Source organism: Citrus sinensis, chromosome 2, assembly GCF_022201045.2.
Source record: "Citrus sinensis cultivar Valencia sweet orange chromosome 2, DVS_A1.0, whole genome shotgun sequence".
Lineage (NCBI taxonomy): Eukaryota > Viridiplantae > Streptophyta > Magnoliopsida > Sapindales > Rutaceae > Citrus > Citrus sinensis.
In genome coordinates this window covers 26583107-26603124 of record NC_068557.1, presented here as the reverse complement: position 1 = coordinate 26603124, position 20018 = coordinate 26583107, and the positions used below count along the sequence as shown (strand labels likewise).

General features: G+C 33.8%; 3 protein-coding genes and 1 pseudogene across 11 annotated transcripts; 2 read left to right on the top strand and 2 right to left on the bottom strand.

The window, feature by feature from the left end:
- Positions 1 to 6423: 6423 nt before the first annotated feature.
- On the bottom strand, positions 6424 to 10922 carry LOC102619555 (urease accessory protein D). Of its 8 annotated transcripts, XM_006468460.4 has the most exons (9): positions 10754 to 10921; positions 10606 to 10671; positions 10446 to 10520; positions 10316 to 10360; positions 8288 to 8355; positions 8122 to 8218; positions 7585 to 7667; positions 7265 to 7433; positions 6424 to 6678 (listed from the first exon to the last, which is right to left on the bottom strand). In XM_006468460.4, exons 1-9 carry the CDS (start codon positions 10904 to 10906, stop codon positions 6565 to 6567), a joined length of 870 nt encoding a protein of 289 aa, XP_006468523.2. In that variant the 5' UTR covers positions 10907 to 10921; the 3' UTR covers positions 6424 to 6564. The 8 variants fall into 8 exon arrangements, with proteins under 8 accessions (XP_006468523.2, XP_006468521.2, XP_006468524.2 ...); XM_006468458.4 differs by having other exon boundaries at positions 8122 to 8355; XM_006468461.4 differs by lacking the exon at positions 8288 to 8355 and having other exon boundaries at positions 8122 to 8277.
- A 257-nt stretch (positions 10923 to 11179) lies between these two features.
- LOC102620769 (uncharacterized) lies at positions 11180 to 12554 on the top strand. 2 transcript variants are annotated; one of them, XM_006468464.4, is made up of 2 exons: positions 11180 to 11336; positions 11659 to 12554. In XM_006468464.4, the coding sequence occupies exon 2, from the start codon at positions 11743 to 11745 to the stop codon at positions 12394 to 12396; it is 654 nt and encodes a 217-aa protein (XP_006468527.2). In that variant the 5' UTR covers positions 11180 to 11336; positions 11659 to 11742; the 3' UTR covers positions 12397 to 12554. The 2 variants fall into 2 exon arrangements, with proteins under 2 accessions (XP_006468527.2, XP_015382657.2); XM_015527171.3 differs by lacking the exon at positions 11180 to 11336 and adding an exon at positions 11370 to 11434.
- A 1373-nt stretch (positions 12555 to 13927) lies between these two features.
- Positions 13928 to 19268, bottom strand: LOC102621065 (uncharacterized). Its single transcript, XM_006468465.4, has 11 exons — positions 18864 to 19268; positions 18693 to 18768; positions 18401 to 18497; positions 17770 to 17872; positions 17465 to 17598; positions 16498 to 16675; positions 16075 to 16232; positions 15287 to 15496; positions 14636 to 14983; positions 14416 to 14542; positions 13928 to 14313 (listed from the first exon to the last, which is right to left on the bottom strand). The coding sequence occupies exons 1-11, from the start codon at positions 19081 to 19083 to the stop codon at positions 14162 to 14164; spliced, it is 1803 nt and encodes a 600-aa protein (XP_006468528.2). The 5' UTR covers positions 19084 to 19268; the 3' UTR covers positions 13928 to 14161.
- LOC127900512 (U6 spliceosomal RNA) lies at positions 16997 to 17062 on the top strand (annotated as a pseudogene).
- Positions 19269 to 20018: the final 750 nt, after the last annotated feature.

The following is a 20018-nucleotide window of genomic DNA, read 5'->3' as shown; positions in this document are numbered from 1 at the left end:
GCAAATAAGCTAAGGGTTTATTATATTTTTGGATATTTAGTTATAGGGTTTATTGTGATTTGTGTTTTAAAATGATTAATACATGCAAGGCCAAATGTTAATTTGGGTCTTTCCACTTTATCTCATCATCCACCACGTGACCAAGACAGTAACAATATCCATATGACACCTTTTAGTTTAACTAAAATTAATAGCAGTGCATAATTAATTTACAATGGTGTTACCAATAAGCGCACATATAAGTTGATATGGGATTGTTCTAATTTAACTAAAATTTTTGATTTGAGATTTAAAAATGCAGCTGCGTTAAATATTTATTGAGAGAGTTTTACCGTTGTAGCAGTCCTACTCAATTCGAATCTGAATTAATTAGAACTTAATGTGATATTCGAATACCAATGGTCTCTTGTACCCAAAAAAATATATATATATATTATAATGGGGCTCATGTGATTAGGGACTAATGAGTTTTGATTGTTTTAGAGTGAACGCAAGGACATGATCGTCATTATGTAGAAAAAAAATATTCAAGCCACTGGTGAGATTACATTTTCAGCCGTACGGCGGCTAGCGTCAGACCACTTGTTTGTTAATAATCTGACTAAAGCTGACTTCAATTCGAACTGGACTGATTGGTTCATATATATATCACGTGGGTTCCAATAAGATCATGCACTTGATCTTTTCACAAAATTGTCAAAAAAAATTTATAAATAAGAAATCAATCATGGGGCTACTAAACATGCCACGTGTATCGATCATGTGTATAAAATGGAACCAGAATTTTTACATTATAGTTTTTTTTAACCAAAATTTTGATTCCACAACTGCTCGGACTGGATTCTTATTTTATTATTATTATTATTATTATTATTTTGGAAGTGCAATGTCTGGAGAGAAGAGAACACTGAAACAAGTCAATGGAGTGAGCGGTGCACTTTGAGGGGAGTGAGACTGAAGCATTCATTCACATGGTGGTGAGAGAGAAAGCACATGGGAATGGGGGGGTTATGGTTGAATTAAAATGGCCCAATGGACTAGTCAGTGGTCCGGCGGGAAGAAGACATTCGTTTATAGACAGAAAAAAATCAAATCTTCAAACAATTGTTCTTTCCATTCTGCAAATCTCTGGAAAAAAAAAAGTCTCTGACATTCATAAATAATATTAAGCCTAAATAAAGGCTACTGCTTTCTCTGTGATCTATTCTGCCATCTAATAAATCAGTGTCCTATCCATCTTTATCTTTTTCAGATCGGGGTGTTGTTGTATTATCATTTCTCTCTCTCTCTCTCTCTCTCTCTCTCTCTAAAAGTATTTTATTTCAGAATTATTTAAAAAAATAGTAAGTGAGAAGAGAATCTCAAGAGTTAACTATAATCTACATAGGTTACATATTTAAACATAATTGAAATATAATAATGTTAAGTGTAGAAGACAAAAATGCTTTGAACGCACAGCCCAAATGACAAATTTATATAATATAGGTATAATTGGCAGCCTATAATTTACTAAGAGATCTCACACTTCAGTTAAAGTATAGATTTCAATTAGAGCCATTGGATTTAAAAAAGAATCTACATATGATTAACCTTATTATGTATAGACTTTAAAGTGCATATATATATACACACACAGTCACTTGGACTTATAATCCAGTGGTAAATCATTATCCTTAAAGTTAAGTATGATTATGAGGGTAATGGTTCAAGTTCCCACGGACTCAAACTCCCTCAATTACTTATAATTGTGTGGAGATTATTTATAACGTCTTTCTCTATTGTAAAATGTGAGTGGAATAGAAACATCATTCCTTATGAGGGGTATTTGACTGAGTATATACTTTATAAAAATAAAAATAAGTGGTTATAAATATCAGTGTAATAATATATTATCATTTATAAATATAATCTAATACTTAATTAGTTAAATATATATATATATACACACACACACATTGGATTTGACTAAATTGGAGTCTCGCATTTTAGTTAGGATAACGATTCGCTTTTATGCACAACAAACACAGTTTCCTAGGCGGTTCAAGCCCCCACAAAAGCATTTGTGGGGGCTAACGTGCTTATTTGTTTAATATTTCAAAAATTTCCTCTCCCTCGTGCAATACGAGTGGAGTATGGACATCCCTCTTCTGTAAGGGATTATTTGTCTGGGCATGTACTTCACAGAATTCAATGTAATAATATAAGTCTCAATCATGTATTTCTGATTGTAAATATCAGTGTAATATATCTGTTATAATAACAGTTGTAAATATCTGTGTAATGCAGTACTATGATGATTAATCAGTATTCAAAAACACAGTTTCCTAGAATATCAATTAATAATTGAATAGGGGTCTAGATGCATTATAGTATAAAATTAAAAAGTGCCAAGAATTATAAATGGATAAAAGAAGACGGGAAAAAGAATCAAGTGCTTGCTTCCAAGGAGGATATTCTAAAAAGTAGTCAAAACTCAAAAGTGATGGGCGTGGGCTCTATAGTCATAGAAGAAGAAAAAGTTGAACTAGATTCATTAGATCCTGAGTTAGATTTACCTTTACCATTCCACGAACATCCCGTTAACCATATATATCTATAAAGACACTTATAAAAGGAAGGTAAAGTATTTTTTTATAATTATATGATTAAAATTATAATTCTTTTACTTTTTATTATTTTATGTGTGTGGTTATAATTTATATTTTATCTTAAGATAACCATGATTCTTGACTAGTTTAGTTTTATTCTATTAATTAATTAATTAATTAAGCAGCTAGTAGTATTGTTTGTCGGTGTCCACGCGGTTTCAAACGGGAAAGCTTGTGCTTGTGTTTGTTTATTTCAATGGGCGGCGCTTTTGGCTTTTGGCTACCAAGGTATGAAGAACATGCAGTGCAAGAGCAAAGACACTCGTCTTCTGTTTAATTTGCTTTAGGCATTAGATTAGAGTAGGTGCGTGCCAATCGTGATGTGGCTCATTTTGCGAGAATTGACACTTTTATATATATATATATATATATATATATATATATATATAATTGGTTTTGTAACTAGCTTATCCTGTTATATGCTAGTATTATGCAATTGTATTAGATTAAATATGTGATAAGTTAAAAGTTAATTTTGATATTTGGTAATTCTTTTTCTGGAATATTACTTTTGTAAAGTCACCTCATCCTACAGTGAATATTGAAAAAGTATGGAAATAGTAGCTTTTTAAAATTTAATTTTGAAAATCAGTTTTATATTTGGTACAATTTCATAGATATCCTCATATATATTATAAAAATTCAAAATTTCCCTTATTAATTCGGATATAAAATCAATAACTTTAAAGATATTTTTTTTATTTATAATTATACTGAGATAATAAAATAAAAAATAAAATTAATAATATAAAATATTTATTTTAGTTATCAATTATTATATATACGCAATAAAAAAATATTTTAGATACTTATTTATAAATATATAAATAAAATTTACTAAATGTTTAACTGATTCTATACATAGCTAATTATTTTTACAGAACAACTGACAATAATTATTTTAAAAATTACAACATTACTAAAATGGTCCTAAATTGAATTCTTTTCAAAATTGATATCACATGTTCAACCTTATGTCTCACAATTAAACAATTCCTTTTATAGAGAAAAGGAGGAAAAGTAAAAAAAAAAAAAAAAAGCATGAGAGAAGATTGAACAACTGACCAAGTATTAATTTTATAATACACACGAATTAATTAAGGCTATTAATTTTGATTTTGGCTGCATATAAAGGAGTGAGATGGATCTCGATTTCGGGTAACATGAACGTTTGAAAGCTTGGGTGATCAACATTTTATTTAATCAGCGACTTCATTAATTTGTGTTATTTTATTCATCTGACATTGTTTAATGCAACTGAAATCACGGGTTTATATTTCTAATTATAATCAATCATAGGGAGATCAAGTCAACATTTTGACTCGCATTTCATGTGCCACACAACTGTTCAAACCAAACAAAAAAAATTATTTGTTTTTGAGTTCCCATATGGAAAGGCAAAAATGAGAGAACATGTTCTATGTTGGCCGAGCCTTATTTTCTGGTATTTTGTACTGTGCGGCGACGGTCCATCCTAGCCATATATAGAGTATTTAAATGATCACATGAATTTTGGTAAATACACTTAGAATTTTGAAATTTAATAGTCACATGACGAGTCTAGATAGAAGAAAAAGCTACACAAATGGGATCCGTTGGTTGATTAGGACCGTCCCACTTAAATTGTTGTCCTTAACATTGCCCTTAATACAAATACGAGACTGTATCTTCCAACTCAAAAAAGTACATGGCAAATAAAGTACATTATTGTTGGTTGTTGTTAAAAAATTCTCACAAATATCATAATTTAATTTGTTTATATCATAAATTTTGGATCAACTAAATTGAGTTGATCCCATATTTTTTATATAATTAATTTATATTTTATAGTAACAACTTTACATATTATTAAAAGTTACGCACCTCAAAACTAAACAGATCCTACTCTTGAAGCTTCTGTCCGCAAAGAATTTTGATCAGAAAAATATCTTGCAACTGAAAATGCACATTTCTTTAACTTTCTACTTCATTGACTTCAATCCTTTCCCTTTCCTTCTCTTGCCAGTCACCAAAAATAGTCAGAAATTGCCGGTAGGGTTTTCGGTGAGAATCCTCCAATGGTTAGTTATTGGATTTATGAGAAAATGGGAAGTAAATTGAGAGTTTCCACCCAAGTTTTCAAATAAGAATCTATTGTGTGATTATGATCTTTTACTAAAGTAGAACGGTTGATTTATATGTAGTTGGTTTTTGGTTGATTTTGTCCATTCATTTTATGATTCTTAACTTGGCTTAAATGGGCTTTTGTTTTTGGACAGTTATTCCCTTAACTCTAGCCCATTTCTCCACCAAGCTATGAGCTGTTTCTACTGGTGGGTGGTTTTAAGAATCTTGGTGGCTTCCACCCTTAAAAAAGGGGCAAGTTTGATTCAAAGACCTGATCTAATAATTTTTAGGTCGGCATAATGAAGTCTATTAATCTCAATTTAGGTCGTTATATTGTAGTCTGCTCATCTTAATTCAAGTTGTCATAACTCGACTAATGTTGTCTAATCTCAATTTAGGTAATGATAATATAGTTTTCTCATCTCAATTCACTGTCAGCCTAATGTAATCTGCTCATCTCAATTTAGGTTAAAACTCAGGCTCATGTTGATTTTAGTTGCCTTAATGGATGTGACATATGTGAGCTCCGGCTCAACTATTCTTATCCATGGTATCAGGAAAATCCCACCCAAACACCACCCTTACTAAAGCTTCTTCCTCGCTCATAAAATGATTTTTCATGACCTTCATTTTTCTATTAATCTTTAGTACTGCTCACATCCAACATTGTTGGAGCTGATATTGAAATAATCTCCATATTTAAAAAATAAGTTAAATTTACAAAATAATGCATTAACTGAAAGATAAATCCCATATAAATACTTCTATTTGTTGATTCTTCCCTCTCCCCCCCCCCCCCCCCCCCCCTCTTTCTTTCTGTGTCTCTATATATATAAATTTTTAAAGGCTGGCTCTAGTTGGAGGTTTAATGAAGTTTGGTTATTGTTTTTATTCTCTTGAATTTTATTTTTTTTACTATTTTGTTTTTTTATTATTGATTAGGAGCATTAGAGTACTTTTGAAGGTCAACAAGTAAATCTAACAAAAAATAAGGGATTGTGTTGATGTTTCAATAAATCAGTAGATTAAAGAGAGTAAAATAGAATTATATTCAAATAAAAATTAATTTAGATGTTACCCATTCCCTATCTACTTGGGAAATGTAATAAAAATTTTGCAACTAGTTCATTATAATTCATTGGTATTGTATTTCAACTGATATGAAGGGATCGCATCAAAAGTTCATAAATTGATTCTGGCGATTTAAAATATTGAAGCATAAAATTTCTTAGAAATAAGTCACTTACAATGCCTTTAACATTTATAATGTATTTAATAAAATCCTTTTTATTTCAAGCATTTTTGTTTTTAATTACCTTTGTAACATTCTTTCTTTTTTCCTTTGCTTTATATTATCTTGAAATTTACTTTAGTTCAAAGTTTAACAAAAAAATTATTTATGAATAATGTTAAACTGTTGGAGGAAATTAAATAAAGCTTAAAATTCTTTTTGTTCCAAATGTTGAGCACGATGTGCCACATTCCCTTGTATCAATTTGAGATTGATTCATATTTAAAAAGAGAAATAATATGGGAACAAAATTTGAAATAGGTACCATACTCGGTTGAACAAGCAAGAAAGAAATTTCCGTCCCTCTAAATTTTCTCCAAATCCATAATTTGGAGGATTACTATGCTCTTATAATTTGAAACGTCAAAGGCAGTAGAGCACCATAAATGGGTTGATTAAATAAAACTACTTGATATAACATCTAAAGTATAACAATAATAAGTCGAGATAATAAGTAAACGAATACATCATCTCGTACATACCACAGTTTCAAAGGGAAAAACAGTTGCTATTCCGCATTCAAGAATAAGGTGATACTCCAAGCAGTGTCTCCATGCCAGTCAATTGATGCTGGAGGAATCTGTATACTGATTCGGTTGTCATGGCAGCTATTCGAACAACAATACCTATCCCCTGCAGACAAAGAACCATTCGTCAGACTACCTCGAAACGTAACCATGGAATTTTGCAGCTTGTCATGATGTCCAAACAATAATGTTCAGAATAATATTTTACTTCAAAATAAAAAAGATGCAGAGGAGTATATTGTTTTCACTTTCAAACAATAAAAAAATAAAAAAAATAAAGAAAAGAAAGTTACATTTATGCTTGACATGGTAAATTCGTAAGATATGCAGACAGAGAGTGAGTTAAAAGGAAAATCCGCATAGTGATTTACCAAAAATAAAATAGTTACCCTACAGATTAGCATTTTGTTTATTTTTCTTATTATTCTCATTTTAAAAGCCATCATCATGCCAACTCATCAGCAAGCACTTGAGTTGCTTTAAGACAAAAAAAGTAGTATTCTATACAATACCAGTAGGTTTGACTAGATTCAAAATCAGGACTAGATTTTCAAATATTGTAATCCATAAGAGTTAGGTCAAATAAGGAAACTCCTTAAATTCAGTAACACAAAGATCATAGAAATGATGGATAAAGGTAAAACGACTGCAGCATCCTTGTGACAATGATATCTGATCCATGACAAACATACCTTAGGACCAAAGGCACTACAAGAAACAACAAAGGATGGTTTGGCCAAAAAATGATCAGACTGCGTTTTCCCATGGGGACGCAAGCCTGTGGAAGGAAGGTATAACTGCTCAGACATCATCCTCCTCACATTTTCTTGCACTTGTATTTGAATTTGCTTTAGCTTTGGCCTAAACAAAAGCAATCACTAAAAAAGTATTAAATTGATTGGTTTCTCCAAATTCCTTTCTCCACTTTTCAGCATAATTAAGCTAAGAAATGACTGGAAAATACATAATTGTCAAGGTAGCATGAAGTTTTGATACATGATAAAGAATCTACCCCAAGAGTATGACCATCGCAATAACTTGGTAGTCCTGCATACGTTCTGCAATGTTGGTAATGCTCCCTTGTTCCAGCAACACCTATGACACAACACTAAAGCCTTTTATGACGAGGAAGTTATGACCTTCAATACATGAGGTTAGAATGTTGATGAAATTTAAAGCAGAAAGCCTTATTCAATATGACAAGTAAGGTTATCTTTCAGAAAAATTCAGGTTCTGACCACATGATGCCTGTCACATTAAATAAAGACTGCTTCTTCAAATAACAATTGTGGAACAGAGATTTTGTTACAAAAGTTAAGAATGATAAGTTATTTTCATTGATTAAGAAAAGGAACCAATTTCCCAGTTAAATATACAAGCAAGTTGTTCACATCAACCAAAGACATGCTCGATCGTTGATTAGAGTGAAAATGACATATATGATCAGGAAATTAAGAAATTCTTCTAATTTAACTCCCTCCTACAGTGAGATAGCATTCCCAAAAACTGAAAGTCAGTTTAGAAACTCCAAAATTGACAAAAACATTACCGAATCAAGAAACAAGGGCTGATCGCCTTCTAAGAAGATGTGGTTGGTGCTCCTATAAAGTTCAAAATCCCATTTCTCTCCACTTTCATGGCGCCCACTGGTAATCCAATCAACTATTACCAAACTTGAGTCCAAAACCACTCTGAAGATTTGTTTCTGAGAATACCTTGCAGTGGAAAAACAGGTCACTGGATCTGGAATCACAGCTAAAAGGGCATCACTCCCAATTTTAGCCTACTGCATGCAATAATTTCCCAAATGTCATTTGAAACCATTCACAAACAATTCAAATGTGAAACTGATGATTACATCTGTGAAAGTTTGAAGACTCTGCCTTGTCACAAGTTTTACATCTTTCTTAGAGATCAAGTCATCAAACTGTTAGGAAATTGAGTTTCCTCCCAAGATCACTCCAAGCAACAAATCAATAGAAAAATTTAATGAAGAATACACCAATCTCACAACACAAGATTTACGTGGAAAACTCTAAATCTGGAGAAAAATCACGGCTATTGTCAAAAGGACAACCAGAGAAAAATATCACAACCACACTCTCAGAAATAATTTTCTCTCACTCAAACCCCAAATACACCCAAAACTCTCACTTTAAGAGTAATTATTTTTAACTCTTAAATTCCCTTTAAACGCAAGAAGAAATGAATATTTGGGATGATTGAAATGAGGGAATGAACCCCTCTATTTATAGCCACCGAGTGACTACTATTCATCTTGCGGCTTTCTTCCTTTTTTTTTTCTTTTCCTTTTGTTGGTTCAAGAAAGAGGCAACACCTCCTTCTTCAACAATGGCGGGCACTGCCATCTAGAAGAACAGTGTCAGCTTGCCACTTTTCACATTTGCCCACTTGGAGATTTGATTGAGAACCAATCAATCTCCACATTATCTTTACTATTTTTCACTTTAGTCATAATCATCAACATAGAAAATTCCACCACACACCTTGCATGGAGTGATCTTGGAATTAATTGTCAATTCTAAGAATTTTACATCGGCACATGTCGAAATATCCTACTGAAATTTATGGTGCAACTTCCATGTTGGCTTCCTGGAAGTTCGTCAATCATCGACATAAATTCCACCACACACCTTGCATCAATGCCAACCATGCCTTGTATGCAAATCTTGTGGACCCCTAGTAGTATCACATCCTCTTTCATGGTACTAGCGGGATACCATGAGGATGTCATCATCACCCATTTTACAAGGGACCATCGTCTCCCACAATGATGAGAGACTTACCACTAGCAATGCTATCAGTATCCAATCCAGAGCCATTTGTCGATCCTGCTCTATTTCTCCTATAACAATCTCTTTTTAGGTGCCTTGATTGTCCACACCCCCAATAGACTACCTTTTTCTTAAAATTATTTTTCTTCCAATTCCCCACAACTACCAAAGCCGAGACATCTGTAGTTTCAATAATTTCACCACTCAGACTTTTTTCTTCTGAGAGTAAAATACTAATAACTTCTTCGAGATCTACTGTCGCTTTCCCATAAATCAAAGTAGGTAACAGGTAGTTGTAAGAAGTTGGAAGTGACCACAAAAATCTAAATGCCTTATCCTCATTTTCAATTTTAACTCCAGTGGCTTCTAGTTCTTCTAGACGGCGGCGCCCGCCATTGTTGAAGAAGGAGGCATTACCTTCTTTTTGGATCAACGAAAGGAAAAGAAAAAAAAAAAGAAAGCCGTAAGATAAATAATAGCCACTCGATGGCTATAAATAGAGAGGTTCATTCTCTCATTTCAATCATCCCAAATATTCATTTCTTCTTGCATTTAGAGAAAATTTAAGAGTTAAAAATAATTACTCTTAAATTGAGAGTTTTGGGTGTATTTAGGGTTTGAGTGAGAGAAAATTATTTTTGAAAGTGTGGTTGTAATAATTTTTCACATAATGAATATTTTTCTCTAGTTGTCCTCTTGACAACGGCCGTAGCTTTTCTCCAGATATGAAATTTTCTACGTAAATCTTGTGTTGTGAGGTTGATGTATTCTTTATTTAATTTTTTTATTGATTTATTATTTGACAAATTGTTTGAAGTGATCTTGGGAGGAAACTCAATTTCCTAACACAAACTTAAAAACAAGATATAACCAAATTTGAGCACTAAGCAGTGTCATAACAGAATTTAAAATAATGATAAAATCTTTTGGTACACAGAAGACTGTTACCTCCAAGATTTGCTCAGAAGACTTGGACCCCAGGGACTTGTAGACCTATAGTGGAATAATAAACTGATAAAAGCATGTTTATGAAATGAAACAAAATTAAATAAATAATCAAATAAAGATGAGAGAAGACCTTAGTGGAAGCTTGGGTGGTTAGAACTGCAGTGCAAGCATCTGCTACGGTAATTTCACATGAAATTGAATCTCCCTACAATAACACATTTTTAAAAAAATATATATTAAAAATGAAGCAGTGGAATTCAGAAAGCAAAGGGTTGTTACAAGGGACATACAGATACAATCCCACCACCATAAGTAAGAGTGTAAACCCAAACAGCATCAGTTTCTGAGGAACCCACCTGAGGATTCATCGCTCAAAATGTATGTCGTATAATTAACATTGTACGTAGGTTAATATAGAGAAACAAGAATAAGAGGAACCTTATTGGGAATGATGAATTTGAGAGGATATTTAGAAAAACATCTGGTCACTGTTGATTTCCCCCCTACTTTCTTCACCACCAACTTTCCTGTTGCTGCTTCTATTTTTGATTCCATCTCTCTCTCTCTCTCTCTGTGTCTGTGTGCAGCCATTGCCGGTCAATGCTCTACTTATTTCGACAGTTAATCGTAGATTGGGCCTGATCAGCAAGTTGGGCCCAAATAAAACATAATAACATAAAACCTCCAAATGATTTACAATTTCTCAAATAAGGCATTTTTCTCGCTTATGTGAATCAAATAGGTCCTTCAATAATCCTTTTACCGTTTTACGGCTTTACCAAAGTGCGGGAACGGGAGCTTTAAAGGGAACTCATCAAGTCATTTCCGTAACGGTTAGACTTATCTGATGCAAAAAGCAAACATACCATGACCTTATTTGAGTAATTAGAAAATGGAGGATCCAAATGTTATTATCCCATTTGAGTAAAATGGAAGGGGCGTGAGGTTCACGTGAAACCGAAAACCTTCAGCCGCTCCAGCTTTAGGGTTTTACTCTTCCCTGTCAATCTAATCAGTCAAGGTAAGCTCGCTCTCTCTCTCTCTCTCTCTCTCTCTAAGCAATATGATCTTTCATTGCGAGTCTGAAAGGTTTATGTGTGCTTGGTTACGTTGCTGTCTGTACGTGATAATATTACCTGGTTTTGTTTGCTTGCTTGGTCAAATATTCTTTTCATTTTTGAAGTTTATTAATGGAGATGTCTTCTTTATTGCTTGCCCTGAAAATAAAATTTAAAAAAAAAAATTGGGTTGAAAAAGTATCCTCTTTTAACTTTGTTATCTCTTGGGAGTGAATTCAAAAGGAGAAGTAAATTTCTTTATCTAATATTTTTTTTTCATTGCAGGACATTGGTTTTCTCATGCAATATCTTATATCAAGTATTCAAAGGTTTATTTGTGATAGATAATTGAAAAATATTTTGCTGGAAATGAGCTTAATATCAAAGCTAAGACATCATTTACCAAATAGGCTTTCCAGAAATCCCTCTGTTTATCCCATATTAGCATTGAGATCTTTGAGCTTCAATGGGGTAGCATCTCGGAGCTTTGGTCAAACTGTAAAGAAGGAGGAAGAGGAGGAGGAGGAGGTAGAGATAGATCAAAGGAGACTCCCGGCAAATTATAATCCGGCTACTTTTGATTACACAGAGCATCCGAGTCCTCCGACTGCACGAGTATTCAGGCTTGTAGATGAAGTATCTGGACTCACACTGTCTGAAAGTGCAGAACTGGGTTTGATTATGATGAAAAAACAAGGAATGACAGAACCTCCAGTTGTGGGAGTTTTGAAGCCTGGTGCTGCTGGTTTCACTGGAATGGCTATGAAGACAGGGGGTGCAGCTGCCAAGGAAGAGTTGAAACCCGAGAAGACTGCTTTTGACTTGAAATTGGAATCTTACGACGCAAATGCAAAGGTTAAAATAATTAAGGAGCTGAGAACTTTTACTGATTTGGGTCTCAAGGAAGCAAAGGATTTAGTAGAGAAGACACCTGCAGTGTTGAAGAAAGGAGTTCTGAAGGAAGAAGCTGAGAAAATAATTGAGAAGATGAAAGCTGTTGGGGGGAAAGTCATTATGGAATGAATCTAGTTATTATTTTCTTAGTAACTTCTTAAATCTTCACCACATTCAAGGTGAGGCTGCCATTTCACTATGTTTATTAATTTTGATAATTTTTTCTCTGCCATGCCTACCTCTCCGGAAGCAAGTTTATTTTTTATGATGATCTTTTGCTTTATATACATTATTTTGTTAATTAAATTAATTGAATTAAAAATATATAACCATGAAAATGATGTTGTGCTGCGCTCGCCTCTATTGCCTGACTGATACCTGCTGTGGCTTACCAATGGAATTGCTTTTGTTGCATGGTCATGAATCTATCCCTACAATTAATTTCGATTAACCATCTCAATTGTTGCTTGGAATTTATGTTGAGTCAAAAAATAAACACTCTGATCCAATCACAATGTCTAGCAATTAAACATAGAGTGTAAAGTTGGAAAGCAGGGAAAAGATAGTTGAGGCCTTAAGTTCAGCCTTGCTACTGCCAGATTTAGTTTCTGAATAAAATGGTACATTATTTAATGTAACACAAGGACAAATTAATATGGATGTTTCGGTGAAAGCATGATGGAAAATCGAGTTCATTGCATAGAGGTACAGATCTTAGATAAAACTAAAAGAGGGCCATTTTTACCGTCATTACTGTGTAGGATAACAGCTTTCACCTCCGGTGATAGGACAAACCGTTGTCGTAGAGTTAAGTAACGTGCATTTGTTTATGTGATTGACTTTCTTTTTCTTTCTTCTTTCTCTGTTTCTCAGTTATGCCTATATACATGTGACAAATTTCACTTCTGTTATTAGCCATTCGCTACATTTCCTTTGCTGTGATAATCCATTGGAAACCAATAGTATATTTTGATGGCAGACACCAGCAGTTTAGCTTAGCTCAAGTAAACTGCATTTTGTAGTTAATGATAAGGAGGATAGCTCCTATTTTAGATTCTTTTAGGAATTCTTTCATGTACTTCAGCACATCCCTGAAAATAGATTGCATGTCAAGCAACTGTAGCACATTCCTGAAAATATATTGCATGTCAAGCATTCGCCAATGGAAGGGTATTTGTCATTTGTTATGATATTAAGTTATGTTTTGCTAGAAAAATTACAGGTGGTACTGTTAGAAATTCTATCTTAGGATCATCGTCTATATACATTCTCATTTTTTTTGGCTGAGATTGGCGCATCAAAATTTTATCAAAGGTTTTCTTTTGCCTTACAATGATGTATTGTTTAATTACTGATGTAATTATGTTTGCCTGAAATTTGAGCATGATTCATCCAACGAAGTCTGTGTTAACGGGTATTTATTGCCCATCCAATGAAGCGACAAATTTTGTTTGACAAAATGCTTGAATCAGATTTCTCGTCAGTAAATATTTAACGCCCTAAATTATCATTTGTAGTTGTTAGTGTACCATCTTGCCTGATTTTAAAGTTCTGAAAATTTTAATCTGGACAAATATAATTAGTTCTCCAATTTTTTATTTAAAAAAAATTATCGAGAAAATCATCAAACCCAAAATTTGAGACGATCAGGCGAACAAAATTTGAAAAATAAGAAAAAATATCTGGTTCTCCAAAATATATAAATGTGTATGGCACAGCATGATGATATGTTTATGCAATCTTCCACGCAACCCAAAAGGCTTCTATGCATGCAAGAGATCTAAACATCCTATGAAAGTATGAAATACCATAACTCAATGGCAATGGTGCTATGATTGCAGCACAGGACTAAACTGGAAAACACAATAAGAAAAACTCCCGCAAGTCATCTTCGTCAATGCCTGAAATGCCTGACACTAGTAAGGAGCAGAGCAACCCCGTACTTGTTACAGCAGTCTATGGCATCTCCATCTCTAATGCTCCCACCAGGCTCTGCAATTACTCCAATCCCACTTTCACATGCCTCTTCCACGGCATCTTTCCAGGCTGTTATGAAACCAATAGCGTCAAGATTATTACATAGACATAAAGGAAAATAACTTACAGCTTAAGTTACATCTTGGCAATCCAGGTAAGAGTAGTGATTACCAAATGGAAAGAATGCATCACTGGCCAAAGCAGCTCCTTTAACTTCATCTCCTGCCTTTTTCATAGCTATTCTCAAACTCTCCCGACGATTTGGCTGCCCACTTCCCATACCCAGCATGCAGTTATTCTGTCCAAACAACAATCAGATTCTTAAATCTCAACCAAACATATCACTTTTTAGCAGCACATTACAAAAGTTTCATCAGAATAGAAGCCCAACCTTGGCTATTACAATGGCATTGCTCTTGACATGTTTCACACACAGCCATGCAAATTCAGCATCATGAAGCTCACTTTCTTGCGGCTTTTTCTCAGAAACCACTTTGAATTGGATATCTTCAGGAGTTAAATCATCTGAATCCTGAGCTAACCAGCCACCGCCAACTTGTCTGAGGGAGAGCTTTCCCTTTTTGTTCTTTTTTGTCTCAAGGATCCTAAGATTCTTTGATTTACCTCGAAGAATCTCAAGCCCCTGCTCTGTATAGCTGGGAGCAACTACGATCTCGTAAAACATCCGAGTTTCACCATCTGTTGGACTCCTATACTCTCGGAGTTCTTTAGCAAGAGCCTAGATGATAAGAAATGCATTTAATCAGAAACAAAAAGCGGTAAAAGTCTAATGCTAGCTTCTCAAGTTAATTAGATCAGCAATCCACTTTGTCACACTGTAATGCATGGCAGAGTTATTCAAAATTTTCAGTTAATATTAATATGATTTTAATAATTCTGATTTAAGTTATAGCGGAATGCTCCATAGTTGATGAAATTCAATATAAGAGCTTACTAGACACTCACAAGGAGCACACATCTACTGGAGTTTATCCCACAAATGAATTCAATGCTAGAGCTTGAAGCTATAAATAACAATTACCTCGTCAACTTCCACATTGAAGGCCACAATACCACCAAATGCACTAACTGGATCTGCTTTCACGGCCAGCTTATATGCTTCAAGGATATCATCACGTGAAGCTACCCCACAGGGATTTGTATGCTTTACAATTACACAAGTAGGGTTTTTAAACTCTGATACGCAATTCCAAGCTGCATCAGCATCTAAATAGTTGTTATATGACATCTCCTGCATCAGGAAGGAAAAAGTAGAATTGCCAAGAAATTCAACCATGATGCATTTACATATTTCTCCAATCAATATGTCCAACAGAATCCTAAGAACACAGTACAATGAACATACAGAGAAAATGAGGGAAAAAAGAAACAAAATTTATTTAGTTCACACCAAGTGTTTATATCACTATAGAATCCAGTTCCATTTTTTAACTTTATGCTACCATTAATTCACACATCTACATTTAATAACACCTCAAGGTATCCAGTTTATGTTGCTTCCAAGTTCATAATATTCCTAAAAGACAAACCTTGATATACCTTTTCCCTTAAATGCCAGTTCAATAATATGTAAGAAGTGGACCAACCAAAAATTAAAAAGATATTTCAACCCAACAGAGCTTTGTGCTAACCATTTCTTCTGATAAATCCTTTGGTCACTACATAAATATATGATGATGCCTTACTACAAACGAAATTTAGAATACGATCTACCAACTAGATCAAAAAATATATATGGCATTTAAATCACTTGTGATGGTGACAAATTCTCATATCAAAAGTGTAGCAGGTAGCTTTTATGCATCTTACCTTCCCATGGTGCTGAATAGCTGTAGCAATACCACCAGCATTAACCTCGGCAAGACTCTTATCAACATAAAATGCAGCCTTCTGGTGAGGATTTTCACCATAACGAAGAGAACTTTTGAGTTCAAGAGGCACTGTGAAGCTAGGAGGGAATTTATCTTCTAAAAAAGATTAAACAAAAAAAAAATCAAAAAATGCACTTGGCACCCAAAAAAGACAATTAAACAAATCCTTAAAATCTATTTTCAAAGGAAACATTGAAATGTCATTTCCAAACCACCTTCAAAATCATCTCATGAATTATAGTGATTGACCTATTCCATTTAACAATTTTGTGTCTTAAGAATAAGATGTGGCTCATACATTGTTTTCCATTGCTAAACTGGTAATGGTTTCAGAATGGCACTCTTAAGAACAAAATAGTACCTTCAGCAATCTGTTTCCATAGCCACTCTGACACTGCAGAATCATATGAAGCAACATGTTGAAACGCTTTCCAAGCAAGTTTTCTACGAAACTGTTGATCATCCTGGTTTCCTTTAAGAAATTCTAGGAGGGCAGGATAATCTTCCGAGCCAACTACAACCAGTACATCCTTGTGGTTCTGTATGAAAGGTATGTTACAGAAATGATTGAATATCAAAAAACAAAAGAAAATCAGTATTCAGCATCATGTGTTAAATTATTACATGAATATTGCAATGAACATCTAGTTAAATGGCTTTGAGTTAGCTATGCTGCTATTTTATTATTCAAGGAGCTCTAAGATTGAAAAAATACTTGAGGTGAAATGAAGGGAGAAGCTCTTGTAAATTTGTAACCCATGAAGATTGCAAATGTACAAATTAATTTGAAAGGACCAATTTTTAACCAACCCACTTGGGAACAGCGCTAAAAGACCCATGAATAAAATGTTCAGAGATTTATCTGTTCAGAGACATTCGATAAAAATGGAACGATACAGAGAAGATTTGCATAGCCCCCACACAAGATTAGCTTTGCTCATCTGCTTTTGAAATCATGTTGAATTTCTTCCATGTTTTTTCAACTCAAAAAAAAAAAAAAAAAAAAAAAAAAGATTTTCATACGCTAAGTTAAATGCAGTTGTAAAATATGTTGGGTTTGTAACATCCAATTGACACAGCCCTTCATTTCAGATTTGTGCCCTACAATTTAGTTGACTCTGATTTTGTCTAACAATAATTTTGTACATCAGGATAAAACTGTTGAATAATTTCAGTGTCCCTAACAATGAATGAATGGAGTACTGAAGTTAGCAGATGTTTAAAGGGATGGAATTATTCATAATTTGAGTTGCAGATTAGAGAGAAACCCAACATAAATGTCTTTCCAATAGAAGTTAACAAGTCAACAATGTCATTTACTAAATTACCTTTGCAGCAGCTCTAATCATGGCAGGGCCCCCAATATCAATGTTCTCGATTCCATCCTCAAAATCAATCCCTCCAGCAGAAGTAACTTTATCATAGAAGGGGTACAAGTTCACTACTACTAAATCAAATGTACCTGTACAGATACTGTATCAGCAATAAGCAAGCATGTACCAAATGTTCAAAATGTGGAAAAGGAAGAGAAAAACATATTTAAGGCAACACTGACAATTATGCAGACAAAAGCGTATTTAAGGCAACACTGACAATTATGCAGACATTATAAAAGAGGTCAAATGTCACCCACCAATTCCATGCTCACTGAGAGCATCCATATGATGCTTTTGGTCTCTTCTGGCAAGAATACCTCCGTGAATGTTGGGGTGCAAAGTTTTTACACGGCCATCCAGCTGAAATAGAGAGCCAACATTAATACTATAACTAAAAGGGGAAATCTATTGTTAGGTTTCGGAGGTTAGAAAACCTCGTGAAAACCCTTTAAAAAAAAAGTTTTTGTACTAAATAACTCTCTTGATACAAGTCCCTTTTAGTGGGGTCTAAGAGAAGTGACATGGGCACAGTACTAAACTTCAAAATTTTAAATTTTGACAAAATATCACAGATCCAAGAAGACAAACCAGCACTCTTGAACTGGAGAACCCAATTTTATAGTTGTTAGATGATTCCCCATTTTTTAAGAATTTTTTTTTATGCAGTGAGAACTTCTTTCAGTTCAAGTTATATTCCTCAGACCTATCACATTCCACAGAACCACAACATGAGTATAACAAAATAGAATGAAAGGATTTAAGGAGAAGAAAAGAGTATTCACTCCTTGAATCAGACCCTCCATCATTTAACATATAGATATCAAATACTTATAAATATAATAAAAAATCCAATATTAGTGCAAACTTATATAAAGCAAACAATTTTACCATTTCCGGGAAACAGGTGAGCTGCTCCACTTTAGTCACAGACACCCCAGCATTTTCTAGAGAAGTAGCTGTTCCTCCAGTGGAAACAATTGTGTACCTACAGATTTCAAAAGAGGCCACAGAAAAGTATCACCATAAACAACAAAAACAAATTAGCTGCATAATTTAAAGGATATATTTTCAACGGCTTTATACTTGATACAATAGCTTTTAAGATGAGAGTAATATTTCTAAAATTATTATTAAAAAAAAAAAATTAATGAAACGTGGAAGCATGGTTTAAAGAATTTACCCCAGTTCTTGTAACCCAATTCCAAGAGATGCCAAATCCTTTTTATCCGACAAAGAAATCAATGCCTGCTTATTCGCTGTTACAAAATAATTACAAAATATTTATAAATTTTACTAAAGAAATTAATTGTGAACAAAAATTTATTCAAAAAGAAAATAAGAACGACGGTACCTTGAGAGGAGGAGGAGGACTGGGGTTGATTGGTTGGAACAGAAACGGTGTGAGAGTGGGCCATGGCTCTGATAGGAGAGTAACTGGAGCGCAGAGAGGTAGTGTGGACGCGAACGCAGAAGATTGGAATTCGCTTGTTGTTGAGAAGAGTGTAGAGGATGTTAGAGTACGGCGGTTGAGCAGCTATGCTGGCGGGGGCGGCGGCGGACAGCCTAATCATCTCTCAGTCTCTCTATTTGCCGATTGCAAAAATATAATGCTCAAGTATATAATAAGTTCACTTGACTCCAGCGGCGGTACTTGTCTAGTTCGGTCTTTTATCTTATGTGGAACTCGGACTACTTATTGATGTTACTTTTCCGACATGGACAGTTACATTTAGGGATGCGATCAGCTTTTATCGCGGGCATTAGTTCCACAGTAAAACTCTTCCCGCGAGAATCCATCACCCGTATTGTCAATTTGTCACGCACCATGACGTGCGTTACAATATAATATGTATGTCTAATACTTCGTAGTACCACCATTTCAATTTTTTAATATTTATTTTTAATAAAGTTTATATGCAATTTCATTAGCTTTTTAATTCCTCAGATTTTAAAAATGAACGAATTTTAATAGCCAAAAATTACCCTTGATTCCATTCAAGTTCCTTTCCTAGATTCCTTAAAATTCTGTCGCTTATTTAATTTATGCATACTTAGGAGTGTATTTGATAGTGAGATGATGTCACTTTAAACTACAATTGCTGTGAAGTAAAAATTGTAGAGTAAAAATTGATGGTGTTTGTCAAAGTTGATTAATATTACTAATAATTAATATACAACTTATAGAAAAAAAAGTTACTGAGTTGCCAAAGCTCAACTAGAGGTGTAATCATTACACCTTGCAGCCGGGCCGCATCATCCCCTAAGGTATCTTTTATATGGTAATTGATTTCCTAATCAAATTAAGTGTTTGTTACCTTATATGATAAGGTAACAAACATAACAAAATAAAAAGTGTTAAATTTGAAACTTCAAATTTAAGAGCTAGAAATGAAAGCTAATATAATAGGGGAGTTGTGGGGAAGCAGCACAAGTTAAGATTTGCAGTTTTTTTTTCTCTTTTTTTAATTTAATTTATTTACCCAAATAATCCAATGCTTGCATCACC

Excerpts from the sequence above, each read along its gene's own strand:
- LOC102619555 (XM_006468458.4), bottom strand. The coding sequence starts at position 10,906 with ATGGCTGCACACAGACACAGAGAGAGAGAGAGAGAGATGGAATCAAAA. Across the intron at positions 10,672-10,753 it reads AATTCATCATTCCCAATAAG|GTGGGTTCCTCAGAAACTGA; the intron begins GTTCCTCTTATT and ends ATGAATCCTCAG. Across the intron at positions 10,361-10,445 it reads CCACCCAAGCTTCCACTAAG|GTCTACAAGTCCCTGGGGTC; the intron begins GTCTTCTCTCAT and ends ATTCCACTATAG.
- LOC102620769 (XM_006468464.4), top strand. The coding sequence starts at position 11,743 with ATGAGCTTAATATCAAAGCTAAGACATCATTTACCAAATAGGCTTTCC.
- LOC102621065 (XM_006468465.4), bottom strand. The coding sequence starts at position 19,083 with ATGATTAGGCTGTCCGCCGCCGCCCCCGCCAGCATAGCTGCTCAACCG. Across the intron at positions 15,497-16,074 it reads CTATTCAGCACCATGGGAAG|GAGATGTCATATAACAACTA; the intron begins GTAAGATGCATA and ends TTCCTGATGCAG. Across the intron at positions 14,984-15,286 it reads TCAATGTGGAAGTTGACGAG|GCTCTTGCTAAAGAACTCCG; the intron begins GTAATTGTTATT and ends CTTATCATCTAG.